At 36.7% G+C, this 18221-nt stretch overlaps 1 protein-coding gene across 2 annotated transcripts in view; it reads right to left on the reverse strand.

Moving 5' to 3' along the window:
- MAGI2 (membrane associated guanylate kinase, WW and PDZ domain containing 2) overlaps nucleotides 1-18221 on the reverse strand; it is a 1518597-nt gene that overhangs the window by 1028693 nt on the left and 471683 nt on the right. For both annotated transcript variants that reach the window (XM_030933117.1, XM_030933118.1), the window contains exon 2: nucleotides 5447-5563. In XM_030933117.1, coding sequence (XP_030788977.1) covers nucleotides 5447-5563 — 117 coding nt within the window. The remainder of the gene's footprint in view (nucleotides 1-5446; nucleotides 5564-18221) is intronic.

The following is an 18221-nucleotide window of genomic DNA, read 5'->3' on the forward strand; positions in this document are numbered from 1 at the left end:
ATTAAAACCAAAGTAAACTCCATTTTTGCTCTTTAAACATTTGCAAATTAATCCAACATTCTTCTGTATTAATTCCATTAATTTCTCTCATATACTTTTGAATCCAATATTACCCAAGGGACAATGCATGCTGCCTTAGCTTTGCACATTTAGCATGCTGTGATGAAACAATCCTGTCTAATCATCTCTAAATAAATGCTGCTTACTTATTGCTTCTGGAATTGCCTTTTGTATACTACCAGGGTAATTGAAATCCCATATGATGGATGTTCTAAACTCTTTCAAGACTTTTATCTACATATGTTTTTCATGGTTAGTCTTTATCACATTCTAGACTACAACAGTTTTGTCTCATTGTCATTTTCTCCCTTCTCCTGCAGTTCAATTACATAAAAATCTAAAAACCTTTTGTAGCCTGAAATCTAACAGTAGAAAGATTCATTCACAGGCTGCTTCTTCTTCTTTTTTTTGTTTTTGAGACAGAGTCTCACTCTGTCACCCAGGCTGACATGGAGTGGTGCAATCATGGCTCACTGCAGCCTCGAATCCCCAAGCTCAAATGATCCTCCCAAGTAGCTGGGACTACTACAGGTACATGCCACCATGCCCAGTCAATTAAATTTTTTATTTTTATTTTTTGTAGAGATAGGGTTTTGTTAACGGGTCTTGTAGAGATGAGGTTTCCCAGGCTGGTCTCAAATTTCTGGGCTCAAGTTCCCAAGGACCTTTTCCTTAGGAACTTACCATGGAAATAATGAAGAATCAATCTCAGCCTGTGTATGTGCACATACATGAGCATACACATGCATGCATACTCATGCTCTCACTCACTATGTGCCCAACAATTCTTTTTTAGTAGTTATAAAATAAGTTTATTATCAGTTACCACCAAAGAATAGTAGGATAGTAGGATAGTGAAATAATTATGAAAAGTATATCTGGGAGATAAAATTAGAACTTGAACATTCCCCCAAAACTAAAATAAACTCAATGTTTATAGGCTTCAATGAGGAAAACAAAACAAAACAAAACAAAACAAAACAAAAAAAGTCTCTAAACATTTCCATTGAGAGACTGCACAATTGACTTAAGATATAAGTTTTGTTACAGGACTCAATATATAGTAGTTTTGTTACAGAACTCAATATATACCCAACAATTCTATTTCTGTGACCATCTCCTTCCATTATAAGAGATGTGGCTTTTGTTGAAAAGTATGTGTGCGTGTGTGTGTGTGTGTGTGTGTGTGTGTGTGTGTTTTAGAATTAGGCAGGCTCTGAGATAAGGTTCTAGGGAAACAAAATACAAGGCTAATTACAGTCAGGTCTTGTTTATGGGGTATGGAACAGATTGATGGCATGTTTGTATTATTTGTAGTTAAGGGTCAATGGAGACCTAGACTCACCAGCTCCCTCCCCTGCTTAGCTCAGAAATCAGCCAGCAACTGGAAACAAGCTTCCCACCAAGGAGAGTGCAAGAACCAACTTGTTCACAACAGATTGACTGTGTGTGTGTGTGTGTGTGTGTGTGTGTGTGTGTGTGTGTGTGTGGTGGGAGGGATGGTCTTTGGAGCCCTAGCTCTAGAACTCTCTCTTACTAGGTACCAAGAAATTCCAGCTCCAAGAAGTGCTTCCTTTCCTTTCAGATGTAGTTGGTGGTAGAGTAATGTATGGTTGTAAGCAGAATTACTCAGTTAGGTCTTGTTTTGTGAAAAGAATTTATTTCCCCTCATATAGTTATAAGTCACTACAATTTTGTTTCAATGGAGTTATCGAGGACCTATTCCTGGTGCCAGTGCTAGATTAAACAAGAAGTGAATGTATTATTAATGCATGCACATATAAGAGCAATGATATAGTCTTTGGTAGTCCATTTTCCTTCTATGCTTCTGGATTCCTGAAAACAAATGAGAATTTTTTTGACCCAGGAAAATGTATAACAAACGTGATTCCATACTCAATACCAACAGATATGCTGGATACTTAGGTTTCTAACAATGGCAGGATTTTTCACACCATGGACATACTTCTACTGCATCCTTTCTGAATGTATTTGAAAACTTCATTAAAGGATATACTGAGTGAACAAACAAACCAACACTAAGAAATCAAATAATCCCATTAAAAAGTGGGCAAATGACATGAACAGACATTTCCCAAAAGAAGACATACAAATGGTCAAAAGGTACATGAAAAAATTTTCAACATCCCTAATCCCCAAAGAAGTGCAAATCAAAACCACAATGAGATATCATCTTACTCCAGTTAGAATGTCTATTATTAAAAAGACCAAAAATAACAAATGCTGGTGAGGATGCAGGGAAAAGGGCACTCTTACACACTGTTGGTAGGAATGTAAATTAGTGCAGCTGCTAGGGAAAACATATGAAGATTTCTCAAAAAACTAAAATAGAATTACCATATGGTTCAGTAATGCCACTACTGGGTATTGTTCCAAAGGAATAAATATAGGAGATCAGTATATCAAAGAGATACCTGCACTCACATGTTGATTGCAGCACTATTTACAACAGCAAAGACAAAGACTCAACTGAAGTGTCCATCAAGGGACCAATGGATACATAAAATATGGTATATGTAGACAATGGAATACTCTTCAACCATAAAAAAGAATAAAATCCTGTCATTTGCAGCAACATGGACAGAAGTGGAGATCATTATGTTAAATGAAACAAGCCAGGACCAGAAAGACAGAAATAACATGTTCTTACGCATATGTTGGAGCTAAAAAGTTGATTCCATGGAGATAGATAGAAGAAAGACAGATAATAGAGAGTTGGGAGAGTGAGGAATGGGGAATGAAGAGAGGTAGGTTAATGGGTACAAATATACAGTTAGATAAAAGATAGAAGTTCTATTGTTTGACAGAAGAGTGACTACAGTTGACAACAATGTATTGTATATTTCAAAGAAGCTAGATGAAATAACTAGAATTGTTCCCAACACACAGAAATGATAAATATTAAAAGTGATGGATACCTCAAATACCTTGACTTGATCATTACACATTCTATGCATGTCACAAAATAAATATGTACCCCATAAATATGTAAATTATTATGTATCAATTAGAAATTCAAAAAGATACATGAAGAAAAAATATTTTAAGTTATACTGAGTTGGGCTGGGCGTGGTGACTCACACCTGTAATCCCAGCACTTCTGGAGGCCAAAGCGGGTGGATCACCTGAGGTCGGGAGCTCGAGACGAGCCTGACCAACATGGAGAAACCCTGTCTCCACTAAAAATACAAAATTAGCCAAGCGTGGTGGCACATGACCGTAATCCCTGCTACTCAGGAGGCTGAGGCAGGAGAATTGCTTGAACCCGGGAGGCAGAAGTTGCAGTGAGCCGAGATTGCGCTATTGCACTCCAGCCTGGGTAATAAGAGCAAAACTTCATCTCAAAAAAAAAAAAAAAAAAAAAAAAAAGATAAAATACTGAGTCAACATGGTGGATCATCCAGGTCAATTAATCAGTATAAAGCAATTTTTATAATAACAAGTTAGAATCTCTGTATTTTTTGTTCACTTTTTTGCCAAGTTATAAACATCATTAGTCAATAATGTCATTGGAATTGGCTACTAGGAGAGACGGCTGAAAATTCAAAGAATAATTGTTTCATCGTGATATTCAAATTGAGTTTCTAATCATCTCCTTTATAGGAGCTATCCAAGGATTTCTAATTAAATTTATAACCTTGTACTGAAATTACATCTTAAAGCTCTTTATGTTTACTTATATAAGTCTAACTATTTTCCCTTATATTTACTTTTCCTTCATAGTCTTCTTTAGTACTCTAAAAGGTGATGCTTTATTTAAGAAGTTAATTAACTAATACAAAATTTACTCTTATTATCTTCATATTTAATTAAGACTTTCTTATTTATGTCATCGCCTTAGCAAGGACTACATGTATTCCTGAATGTCAGCTTCTTATCTATTTTTCTCAGCTTTTAAACATAATAAACTGCCTGGATTCTTTATTCAGTATTTCAGACCTCCTTTCTTTCATGTTACAAAAGATAAATTCACACTGCTGCACTGACAACATCACAGCTTTGAAAATGCGTCCACCCGTTACCTTATAAATAGTTCAGTCACTTACTTTAATCCATCTTCCTCTGTCCATCATTCTAATGTCAAACTTACCAGTTTAAGAATGCACTTTTCTCAACTTCCAGGTTTAAAGCAAGAGTCCAAAAGCCTATTCACTTAACTAACACACACTGACAGGAGTATCATTTTGACTGACGAAATGCCAATCATCAAGTATTCTCATTTAGGAAGATTTGATAATGGTGTCCTGGCATTGTCGTTTTGATGAATATTCAGTGCTAACAACGGCAAAAGTCCACCTCTCCTGAAAGGTGGGTAGGTCAATAGGACTGGGTGACAACCTTTCCATCTTCACATCTCTGTGTGTGTTCATTATTTCAGTACAATTATCCAATATCTATTCCAGATAATTATAGTTACCTAGCTCTGGTGGTTCAACCCTAGATAATATTTTTGTTTGTTTGTTTTGCTTATTGTTCCACTTATACTAGCCAAATTTTTCTTCATTCAATGTTATCTTTCAGGACCCATAGCTTTGAGTTTATTTAGAACAGAACTAAAAGAAAAGAAACTCACACAACATCCACAGCCCAGAATTTCTAGAGAGAGTGGAAAGTGTCTGAAATGCACGGAATCTGCCTTGAAGAAAATGGATTTTTGATATCAATCTAGGATCTAGAACCTGAGTTTAAAAGTCCTTGGTTTGTCTTAAAGTTAATAGAGGATTCTCAGGTAAGCTGAAACAGACACTAAAATTTTATCATTTTACTAATTCCTCTCTTTTGGCAGGATAATCAAAAACAATCGTTTGCGGATCTCTATAGGTTACATATAAGAAATTTAGCCCAACGTGCTTTCTAAGCATCATTGCTTTCTAAGACTTGCAGAACACTTAGCTTTACTTTCCAACGTGCACTTTTCTTTTTACTTGTGAGACTCTCCTGGGGCAAACAAGAGATGAGATTGGGAGTTACTGTGAAGATTCCACTCACAGAATAGCTGTTTCAACTAATAAATTAAATTTGCATTCTCCTGTCTCCCAATGTGGAGTTCTATCTCCATCATAATTCATTCAGAATCACCAACAGTCTGGACTAGAATCAATATTTGTCAATACTAACTTCAGAAATATAAGTTAGATTTTATAGCTTGAACATCACAAGTCTCTTTTGGCTACAACTTCTTCATAAACCATACTACTGCAGTTATAAGCGTTTGCACTTAAAATTGCCACATCTCAAATAAGTTTTCTGTTCCAAAAGCCCACTATAAAAAATCAGTGCAATTTCACTTTCTTTTAATCAATGAATATATAGTTAAACATTTATCTCTTAACATAAAAATATTAATATTGCCCGTTGTACTCACATGGCACCGTGCGGAGGTAGAGGTTGTCACGAATGATTTGCTGAAGCTCATGGTCCACAGAACCCTTTTGAAATCGTAAGTTGAGGTAGTGACGAAGGTCTTTATCAACAATTCCTCCTAAAATAAAAAAAGTTTCTTGGTAAGGCATGTTGGAAAATACTTTAAGCATGTAATTTGATTCTGTCATCAATATACTCAGGAACCCGTTAAAAAGATGCATTATTTCAAAGTGTTCTTTTGATCTTCTCGAATATTTACTGCCATAATAATAGAGATAACATTTACTGAGACAATAATTGCCTGCGAAGTCTATGTTCAATGCTTTGCATGTATTCCTAAATTTATCCTTCATTTAGAATGAAGCCTATATCATGGTAAAAGATACGTTACTCCTGACACACTGAAATATTATAGTATATCTCATTGCATGGCTAAAAAGACTATTTACTCATTTATTCATTGCTTCCCATTCCACCCTACCCCAACTCCTGGAAACCACTTTTCTGTCTATAAATTTGACTACTCTAGGTACCTCATATAAGTAGAATCTATAATATTTGCCCTTTTGTGACTGGCTTATTTATGAAAAGATTTTTAAGTTACTGAAAGTTGCTCTAGATTTAGTTAAGTAGGATGGTATAAAAAGTTAAAGAAGAAAAACCTACACAAATATTAATGATTTAATCCCTTTATGCAATAAATAAAAGTAATTTATTTTGTAGTATATGTACAAATGTTTTTAACAAGAGACAAGGTTTGAAAGAAGGTAGGGTTTTTTTGTTTTTGTTTTTGTTTTTTTTCCTTTTTTCAATACAAACAGTTTTGAGACTACCCTTAAAATCTAATAAAAAATAAACTGGGCTATAGTTAAAAAACCAATAATGTAGATCTATCAAATACTAACTTGATAGTTAAAGATAACTTGTTAACTTAAAAAGATTTATCTTAAAACCTTTCCTATTTCCGTACTGGAAAGAATTAATTATAAATCAAAATACCAGTAAAAATATAAGTAAGGATTCCTGAAACTCTTATTATTTCAATCAAGTATACTAGGGCAATCGAGCCAAGACAAACAATTAAAGATAGAGGAAACTGGAAATCTGCAATAATCATAAAATTATATTCTCTTCAAATCCTTTTGAATCTCAGAATTAGAATTCATAAATCTATTTGCCCTGCCATGATCACACAAGCTAGCATTATGTGTGCATATATGCAAAACAAAGAGCTTTGACACAAACAGTAGCTAATAGACTCACACATTGTAACATTTCTAAAGTTTTCAAAATCCATCATTTCAGTTGCCTCCTAATCTGCAGGTATAGTCTCAATAAGATGCCATTTTTAACTGCAAGATATCATTTTCAACTGAATTAACTGTCAAAATTCTTACCCTCCAGATGATGTTTCTTTCATATTTGAGCAAATGGTCTCTTAATCTATTTTTCCACCCAATATAATATGATAGTGGAAATCAAATGACATGAAAGGAAAACATTTTTTGTTGGGTGTATATAAATATTACATCCGGAATGATTGAACATATAATTTTCCAAATTCAAATCCATTTTCTCAGCCAAAGAAGCAGAGCAGTCAGAAATAAAAGTCATTTGAAACTGCCATTACCCAATTGCAACAATTACCCATTATTTACATCTCAAATGCCCTGTGTTTCCACGTGTCTTGGACTTGCTGGCACCACACTGAAGTAGCTAATAGTTTAGAAATCCTGAAATTCTCTTTTTCTTCTTTATTTTTTTTTCCAGTCAGCAATACTTGCTTACCCTTGCTAATTTATTACACCTACTGAGTAAGCATCATGCCCACGACTGTTCTCAGCTGTCATTTCTGCCGGATTCTAAGGCTACAGGTCCTTTGGCAAATGCACCCCCTCTTCCTTCTCCTTTTCTTTCAATCTAATATGTGAGATATACCAAGTTATGAGATGCTTTCTGGCATCCTAAGAAAATGCCAACTCTAGAACAACAGATGTAGTCTCTTTATTAAGGTAAGCCAGAATCAGTCACCTAATGTAATGTGGATAAGTTCGCATTTTGTAGTTCAGGATGATTCTTATCCCTAAAAATATATCAACAGTTTAAATCTTTCTTTTCCTTTACTACAGATACACTGAATTACATTTCTTGAAAGTTAACTATCCAAGAAAACAACAAAAAAGTCTATTTATTCATTTCAACGACTGTATCTTTTTTTTCATAGAAGGACCTGTCAAAACTTTTAAGAATCAATATAAAATTTACTTCACTAATTAAAATAAGTTGTCATAAATTATAACAAAATTTCACATACAATGCCCTTTGTTTTAGAAGGATTTCTCTTTCCTCCTATTTCCCAAATGCTTTATCATTCTTTACAACTTATCATAAGCATCTTTCAAGTGAGGCAATTTTATTAATCCAGTATTCTTACAGCAAATTCTACTAGTTGCCTACCCGATATTCTTTCCATTATTCTTTCCTTTCAAAAGAGCTCTGATTTAGTTTTGGGCAGAAACCTGCTGAGCCTCAGGACATGGATCACAGTGGTCTGGAAAGTCATTCAATCATTCTCCACTTTCTTAACTGCCTTTGCAGTTTCTAGCAGCTATGTTCCGGCCATTGACACCTAGCCCAGAAGGAAATGGACATAATATCTGAGATGTAGCAGCCATAGTCTGACCATGAAGTGAAGTGACAAGCACATGGAAAAACTCACCATGCTCAGGATACTGGAGTAGAGGTTAGAAACAGCCTGCAACCCTAATGGCTTTACTAAACAGCTAAAAACAATGTCAATAACTACTATCTTAAGATTTCTTGTTACATAGAGAAAAAGTAAACACTCATTAAAAAAACTGTTATGGTTGAGTATTCTTTTAAAACTAATATAGTTGAACAACTGTACATGATCCTAAAACACACATATATATACTCACATATATAAATGTTATACACATATGTATATATACACATATATTTTTGTGTATGAATATATACACATATACACTTGTATAATACATGTGTATATGCACAGTATGTGTGTATATATGATGTATAACACATGTATGTATAGGTACAGTATGTGTGTATACACATGTGTTATATGTTTGTGTGATATGTATATACATATATAGTGTATACACATACACATACATATGTATAAAGGCATATTTATCCTTAATTAGAAATTTCAATTAGAGAGGAATTAAACAACAGACATTGGGCAATGATGTCCTGAAAAAGTAGAGTCTGAGGCTCAAGATGATCTGATTTCAGATTTATAAGTTAGCCTTTTAAAGCAAGCTAAAAAATACAGAGTTCCAAAAAGTATGCAATAAATGTTTATTGTTAAAATAAATAAGTAATTTGCTATCTTATTTTCCATAGTTATAAATTTTTTATTTTACTTTCAGTGTAGAGTTTCTCCTCTATCATTTGTTAATGATACCTAGATTTGGTAGTTCATAGGACGCACACATCAATCGTTTTCTTGAGGAGAGCACTGTCAGCATTGACGTCTCGTTGCATGTTTTAGCCATTTGTACTTTTTCCTTCAAAAAAATCAATGGCTCTTACTTGCTATTATATTTGAATAGCTATTGACTTAATTTTATTTAGTTATGTGAAAAAGTTTTTATTTCCTGTATTTTAAAAAATAAGACTGTAGACAAATATTAAATGCCTTCTCAAATGACAGTTTTAGTAAATGAGAGAGCTGGAAGGGATTTGAAGCCTACAATTCCAAAAACATGTACCTAATTTTCATGCTGTATAGTCTGAAGACCAAACTTCTTAGTACAAAGCAGTCAAATCCTTTCTCAACATGACCCCAATCAAGCTTTTGAACTTAACATCAAAATATAACTTAAGAATAGAGCTCAGTTCAAACTCTTCCTATTGCAAACGAGGAAAGTGAAGTTCACACAAACAGTATGGTGCTAGGTTTACAACAATGGTGGGGTGGGGAGTGAGGGAAGCACTAGGGAGCAACATCTACGGTCTATTTGAGGAGAAAACACCAAGTGCCAACATTCAAAACTGGTCTGCATTTCTAAGGTTTCCATCGTTTTCAGGAGCGCCCTCAGTAGAAATTGACTGCTTTGTCATTTCTATTGCTTGAATACCTAGACTGAGGAAACAAAGGAAGAAGATGCTGCTTGGATTGGAGGGACATAATCTCCTTGGCATATTCCTTAAGGCAATTTGGTAGCCCCAGCCTTGTAGCAAATACCACTCTTTCAAAATCTGAGGGAGAAACATGCTAGCGTCTATAACGTTTGTCCCATGGGGTCTGGTTGCTAGCAGTCCCATCTAGCAAAGTAGTGCCATCCCTCACTCAGACATGACCATCAGCTCAACTTTCCCCTCACCTTGAATCTACTGCTTCTGGAATGAACATGTATCTTATAAACTTTTATCAGTGTAAACTGGAGAAAGCAGTTCACTAACTGGGATAGTAGGGTTTAAGTAGAGAGGGGAAAGGTGGGCATGACCACCAGGGTTTGGGTCATTTTGATGTCATCTATTCATCCTGTGCTTCAGTCAAAGCAGGCTACTCTAATGTTCTAATCATCTTGTTTATTTTTGTTTGTTATTCAATCACACTCCACAAAATACGGTGGTGAATATTTAATTTTAGTTTGTGCTTTACTTTTTGCATCCAACTTTGTTCTTTATCTTGTACTACGTTCTTTTGGTAGAAGCACCTTTTTCTTTTCTTTTCTTTTCCTTCTCTTTCTCTTTCTTTTATTGAGTAACTAGATCATTCAGTACATGTGGTGGGTCCTTGTGCTGAGCTACTCTGCCCTTACTTAGTCAATCAAAATGATTCTTCCAGGAAATGGCTATAGAAGTAGAGTGTCCAAAGAATGTGAATGCAGCTGCATTCATCCTGAAAGTGACACTCTGAAGAAATTACCCATAATTTCTCCCTCTTGGACATGCAGAATTATCCTGTTCTTGTATTTTTCTGGCCAGCTTCTCCAACTTTCCTTTTGTTGTTTGCAACTGATAAAACTTTATGGATAAGAATGCCTTCCCTTTGCTATCATCCATGGAATTTCTATCCAACCTTCAGCTTAAAATTATTCTGTAGTTGGCCTTCCTATATTCTTTGAACCAGAAGTCTTCTCTCTGCTCTGAACTTCCATATCTTGCTCATTTCTCTTTAGTACTTCACACATTATAACAGGCCAAACAGTAACTTGTGGACCTGTTTTATATTTTCTATTATGTTAAAAGCTCCCCAGCAGAGAGTGTTTCCTATGCATTTTATATCTACTCCCCTCTTATATCTTCTCCCACGTCTAAAGCAATGTCTTTTTGACACACAAGGCCATGAAATGTATGCTAAATAAATAAATCACAAATTATGTAGTAGAAAGAACACTACATTTTCAATCAGGAAACTGAGTGTTAATTACCACCCCAACACTTGTTCATTAAGTGGTCTTGCACAAATCATTTCTGGATCTCATTTTTTTCTCATCTATAAAAGGAGGGTGACTCAGTCACTTAAAGCTGCTATAACAAAATACCATAGATTAGGTGGCTTCAACAACTAATCTTTGTTTCTCACATTTTTGGAGGCAGAAAGTTCAAGATTAAACCAACAGATCTGGTGCCCGGTAAGGGTACTCTTCCTGGTTTGGAAATGGCCATCTTTTCATTGTATCCACACATGGCCAAGAAGAAAACAATGTTTCTTTTTATAAGGGTACCAATCCCATTCACGGGGGTCCCACCCTCACAATTTAATTACCTCCCAAATACCCCAACCTCCTAATATAATCACCATGGGGTTAAGATTTCAATGTTTTGGAGAAACATTCAGTCCATAACAATGGGTGTAGGATCAAATAACATCTCCTCTAGGTCTGAATTTTATGTTTCCCTATAAAATATTTATTAAGAACATCTTTTAATTTGGGATTTCTTTTGGCAACCAGACAACCAAATTATTTTACTGTTTACTTATAGTTTGCAAATTAGCTATACTCCATAAGAAATAAAACTATGAATAATCTCCTTTTGATATTGTTTTCTAGTTGTGCAATTATCCAGGAATCTTACATCATCAGTAGACAACTGACTTCAGATCTTATCTTCAACAAATAAGTAGGAACGTAGCTAAGCAAAGCAGTCTGTGAGGAATTAGAAGAGAAGGAAATCTATCCATATGCTTTAAGATATTTTCATGAGTAACTGCAAATGTACCTTATGTTAATTTATTGGATGGTGGATAAGTTGAGGAATAGACAGGAAAGTATTATAGGGCTATGTTGTTAAGTTCCTTTTTCAAAAATAGTTTCTGCTTGGCTCACCTCAAAAATGAAGAAATAAATCACAAGAAAGTTGATTGATTCTGCTAAGAGCCACAGACACAAAACAGGTGACAGACATATCTAATCTAGCCTGCCAGAACAGGCTCCGTTCCCTTTTTAGGTAGAAAATTGTGTCTTTGATTTCTGATGATCTAGAGGCCTATCTCATTTTCAAGTGGCCAGAGTACTACACAAAATCACTGCATGCATTTGATCTAGACTAGACAGTCTATAAATTATGAGTCAGTAAAATTCTCCTTCCCCTAATAATTCCCAATTTGCCTATTTTGAATAGTAATACACATACAAAAGCCATAAAACTCATTGAAGATGCCCTGGTTTGTTAGTTTTTCCACAGCTGAAAATTTTTACTTATATGACAATTTCTATCCCTTCAATATTTCATTAATAATATCAGAGAGTATAGACAATCTTTTTAATTATACTTTAGTATCTGTGCTGTTTTTTCAAAATCTTCATGGTATTGCATATTTTGTATAAGAAATGGAATAGTAAGAAAGACAACAAAATATATTAAACATTTGCAGGTCATTAGAAGATGTAAAACTGGAGAGAATAATTGCTATTTCAGAGAAAATGACAGAGATAAATGTAAATGGTTTATAATATTCTCCAGCTCTATTGAAAATCGCTTTTTTATTATTTCCTTTCCCCTACCATTGTACAGATGGCATATTATTATTGAGTTTCATTTTTCATTATTAGCCTTGGTCTCAAACTAAATGTTAAGGTTGTTCCTATAGTTAATGATATCTCTTCCCATTGAGAAGAGAAGATGAGTTCTCAGTATATGCCAGGCATCATAGTAGGTACCTGAAATTTTATCATCTGAAAATATGAACGACGAGCCCAAAGTTGAAACAATCTCAAGTGTATCAAAATTTTAATAATGTACCAAGATGGCTAATTCGGTCTAATAACAGGGTATATCCTATTAGTTTCTTTGATTATCTAACTCTTGCAAATTAGATGTTCTTTATACAAAGCAGGAAGTCACAACAAATTCAGCGTAATGAAAGGAAAAATATATGTAGAAAAAAGGGACATAATAATCTAACCTAAATTCAATCCATTTTTTCAATACCAGAGATATATACCACTCAAAGTGAAAAGTGAAAAGCAATCTATTAGGATAGTTATAAATGAAATTAAAATTATTGAAGATTCATAAACCTCATAGGTATAAGGTTTCTACAGAAAAATTTACTAAGATTGTTAAAGTGAAGAAAAGCCACTATTGTCCAAAATATCTACATAATTTAGCAGGCAAAACTTTTCCTTCTTAGGGTCTCAGTTTATTGCCTCTTTAACTTTACGCCAAGTTTCAGTATAAAAATTTTAAAATGTAATGATAAAAATTCACAGTTGTTTTTGTTCTTGATAAGTCCAATTTAAGAATGCATCCACATTGATAAAAAAGCAAAAGAACATGCTCATACTTTGGTATGCTTGAAATATCTTCATTCATAAAACTAAAAGTGAACATGTAAATGATATTTAAACAATGAATATTTAAACTTGTTTCAGTTTTTATTAGGAAGCTGTATCCCCAAGTCAACTGAAAAACATTTGACATTATTTTGCATTTTGAGAATTATAAAGCCAGGTCAGGCCAGGCATATGGTGGCTCATGCTTGTAATCCCAGAACTTTGGGAGGCTGAGGCAGGAGGATCACTTGAGGACAGGAGTTCCAGGTCAGCCTGGGCAACATAATGAGACCCCATCTCTATAAAAATGAAAAATTAAAATAAATTCTTAAAAGCCAGGTCAGTCCTCTAATTCTTTTTCCTAAACTGCTGAAACTTAAAAACTCTCCAATGCTCTGGTACAATACATGGTTCACTCCAAATGACTTTATCCTTAAAAGTATCACAACACAGAACACCTTGCCCAAATCAACAAAAAAGAAACTCCAGTTTTATTTTTGATTGAATTTTACAATGACCACACAAATAAATTCCTTTGCAAATCTCATTCCAAACAACAGACTAATATAGGCTCCATAGTCTGAGTTGTGATGGATCAGTACTAATTAAGTTATAACAATTATAGGCTCATGATTCCAAATGCTACAAGACTGACTTCAAATGAGGAATGTGTCCTAAAGGTTTATTTTGGAATGCAGAATGGTTTTTTACTGCAGAAAAATGTTGTGTATTATAATTACGTCCTTGGCCCACCTATAAATCTTTTCATTCGTTAGGCACCTGAAGTGCACAATTTGTGGTATGTTGGAAACGCATTGTTGTTATACATGTACAGCATCCCCATGAGAGATGGGGACATTGGGAAGACTGGCATACTCCTAGCAGATCCTCAGAGGGAAGATCCATTGAAAATGGAGAGAGGGAAGACACAGATACTGGGTCAAAGGGGCAGGAAGCAGGGAACCCTGCACAGGGAGTTATTTCTAGCCCCCAATGACTTCTGGGGAAGGGGCGGGGATTGAGCAGGCAAGGAGCAAACTATTCTCCCCAGGGGTCCCTGGAATTCTGCCAGCAGGAGACTACATGACCCCCCCCATGGACAATTGAACTGACAGAGAGAGTTGTTTATAGAAGTAGTATGGGCAGAACTCCAGCCAGTGTGGAACCCAGAGAGTTTGGTGTGGGAGCATCTGGAGTGGAGCACTACCAGCGATGCCCATCCTCCAGGGCTGCCTTGCACCCATAGGAAACTTAAGGCTTAAGAAAACTGTTGGACCTGAACATTGCAGGATGGTCTTGCTGACGACACTGGGCCAATCCAACCAGAGCACCTTTGGTCTGCTGGCCTCTCCTGTGACCCCAGCTAGGCCTGATTCCAGTACAGCCTCAGAAGCCCGGGTTGTGGTGGCATCCTTGTGGCATGCATCATAGCTCCTGCACTGACAGACTGTACTTGACCAGTAGACAGCTCCAGTAGAGTGCCCCAATAGAGTTTCCCTGCAGACATGCACCTGTCCACCTATGCCCTTCTGTTACCACAGTCTCGCCTGAGTTGCTTTGCTGGCACGCACTTGTCCACAACCATCCCCCCACATTGCTTTGCTGAGGCATGTAAGCTTGGGTAGACCTTGCCTTCCTTTCCTGCCAGATGTGTGTGCACCATGCTGTGACACAGCTGCCAGTGTGAGTGAACCCCAACTCTCCAACACCCCCCAACAGTGCTGCCATTGCTGTTGGAGCATTGGCTAGCATGGAAACTGGAAACTGTCAGCTCCACATCCACCCGCACCCCACCCCTATGCCAACATTGCGACTGGTGCGAAACTACAAAAGTAGACCAACTGATCTGCCCCCAACCCCACCAGCAGCTGCCATCTACATTAATGCGTGAACACAGGACACACAGTCCCATGCCTGCCAGTGCCACATGCCTGTGCTAACATTTTTGCCCATGCAAATGCATGCACAGACACTGGTGAGGCCCCGTGCATCTCCACACAGTGGTGCCCTGCAAACACTGCAAGTGTCCGAACAAAGGCCAGCACATCTGTACCCATCAATACTCAGCCATGCAACCTGCAGCATTGCCGCTGCTGCTGGCATATACAAATGAGGACCAATCCTGCTGCCACTGCCCTATGAAGTGCTGAGGCTGGAACCACCCATCAGAGAGTTCTAACCAGCTGTCTGGAAACAATTCAGACCCCTCCAGTGAGTTAGGTTCCTAACATCCAGGGGCTACAGAATAAAGCTGGGGTCCATACTGGCCCCCTAGAGTTAGAGCACACAGTTCAGGAGTTATGAGTTGAGCCTTGGCCCCCTAAAATCCTTCAAAAATGAAACCAGTTAACTGAACCCACCTTATGCCATAATCAACTCCCCAAGGACATCAAATAGGATAGAAGAAAAAAAAATCCAAAGGTCAGCAACTTCGAAGACTGAAGCAACATCAGCCCACAAAGATGAGAAAGAACCAGCACAAGAACTCTGGCAACTCAAAAGGCCAAAGTGGCTTCTTACCTCCAAATGACCACACTGGTTTCCCAGCAACAGTTCCTAACCAGGCTAAGATGGCTGAAATGATAGAAGTAAAATTCAGCATATAGATAGGAATGAAGATTACTGACATACAGGAGAAAGTCAAAACCCAATTCAAGTAATCTAAGGTTTACAATAAAACAATACAGGAACTGATAGACAAAATGGCCATAATATGAACAAACTGATCTGATAGAGCTTAAAAACATGGTACAAGAATTTCATAATGCAATCGCAAGTATTAACAACAGGATTGACCAAGCTGAGGAAAAAAAATCTCACAGCTTGAAGGCCAGCTCTCCAAAATGACTCAGTCAAATAAAAATAAAAATAAAAATAACCGCAAGGAGAATAAATAAAACCTTTGAGAAAGATGGGATTCTGGAAAGAGACCCAGTCCCTGACTCATTGGCATGCCTGAGAGACAGGGTGAGAGATCAAGCAACATGGAAAACATATTTCAGAATATTGTCCATGAAAATTTACCCAACTTTGCTAGAGAGGTCAACATTAAAATTCAGAAAATTTAGAGAACCCCTGCAAAATACTACACAAGATTCTCCAAGGTCATAATGAAAAAATGTTAAAGGCAGCTAGAAAGAAGGGTCAGCTAACCTACAAAGAGAACCCCATCAGACTAATAGTAGTCCTGTCATCAGAAACCCTACAAGCAAAAGAGATTGGGGGCATTCAGCATTCTTAAAGAAAATAATTTTCAACCACGAATTTCATATATGGTCTAACTAAGCTTTCTAAGTGAAGGAGAAATAAAATCCTTTTCAGACAAGCAAATGCTGAGGGAATTCATTACTATCAGACCTGCCTTATGAGAGATCCTGAAGGGAGTGCTAGATATGAAAAGGACTGACTGTTACCAACCACTACAAAAGCACATTTAAGTACATGGACTAGTGACACTATAAAGCAACCACACAAACAACTCTGCATAATTATGAGCTAACAACCTGATGACAGGATCAAATCCACACATATCAACACTAACCTTGAATGTAAATAGGCTAAATGCCCCAGTTAAAAGGCACAGAGTGGCAAGTTGAATAAGGAAGCAAAACCCAACAGTATGCTGTCATCAAAAGACCCATCTCACATGCCGTGGCAGCCATAGGTTCAAAGAAAAGTGATGGAGAAAAATCTACCAAGCAAACAGCAAACAGAAAAAAAGCAGAGGTTGTTATTCTAATTTCAGACAAAACAGACTTTAAACTAACACATAAAAAAGACAAAGAAGGGCATTACATAAAGATAAAGGGCTCAATTCAAAAGAAGACCTAACTATCTTAAGTATATACACACACAGCACAGGAACAGCCAGATATATAAAGCAAGTTTTTAGAGACCTACAAAGAGACATAGATAACCACAAAATAATAATGAAAGACTTTAACACTCCACTGAGAGTATTAGACAGATCATTGAGGCATAAAGCTAACAAAGATATTCAGGACCTTAACTGAAAACTTGAAGAAATGGACCTAATAGACAGCTACAGAACTCTCCACCCCCAAAACAACAGAATGTACATTCTCCTCATCTGCACATGACACATACTTTAAAGATGACCAAACAGTTGGGCATAAAACAACACTCAGCAAATGCAAAAAACCCAAAATTATACCACACTTTTAGACCATGATATGGTTTGGCTTTGTGTCCCCACTGAAATCTCACCTTGAATTGTAACAATCCCCATGTGTCAATCCCCACGTGAGTGGAGATAACTGAATCATGGGTGCAGTTTCCCCCATGTTGTTCTTGTGATACTGAGTGAACTCTCATGAAATCTAATGGTTTTATAAGAGGTTTCCCCATTTGTTCAGCACTCATTCTCTATCCTGCTGCCCTGTGAAGAGGTGCCTTCCACCATGATTGTAAGTTTCCTGAGGTCTCCCCAGCCACGTGGAACTGTGAGTTGACTAAACCTCTTTTCTTTATAAATGACCCAATCTAGGGTATTTCTTTTTTTTTCTTTTTTTTTGAGATGGAGTCTTGCTCTGTCACCCAGGCTGGAGTGCAGTGGGGATCTCAGCTCGCTGCCATTTCTGCCTCAGCCTCCCAAGTAGCTGGGACTATAGGCATGCACTACTATGCCCAGCTAATTTTTGTATTTTTAGTAGAAATGGGGTTTCAGCATGTTGGCCAGGCTTGTCTCAAACTCCTGACCTCAGTTGATGCACCTACCTTGTCCTCCCAAAGTGCTGGGATTACAGGCATGAGCCACAGAGCCAGACCTAGTATTGGGTATTTCTTTATAGCAGCATGAGAACAGACTAATGTAGTAAAATTGGTACCAGGAGTAGGGTGCTGCTGTAAAGATACCCAAAAATTTGGAAACAACTTTGGAACTGGGTAACAGGCAAAGGTTGGAACAGTTTGGAGAGCTCAGAAGAAGACATAAAGATGTGGGAAAGTTTGTAACTTCCTAAAGACTTGTTGAATGACTTT

This window comes from Rhinopithecus roxellana, chromosome 6 (genome assembly GCF_007565055.1).
Source record: "Rhinopithecus roxellana isolate Shanxi Qingling chromosome 6, ASM756505v1, whole genome shotgun sequence".
Classification (NCBI taxonomy): Eukaryota; Metazoa; Chordata; class Mammalia; order Primates; family Cercopithecidae; genus Rhinopithecus; species Rhinopithecus roxellana.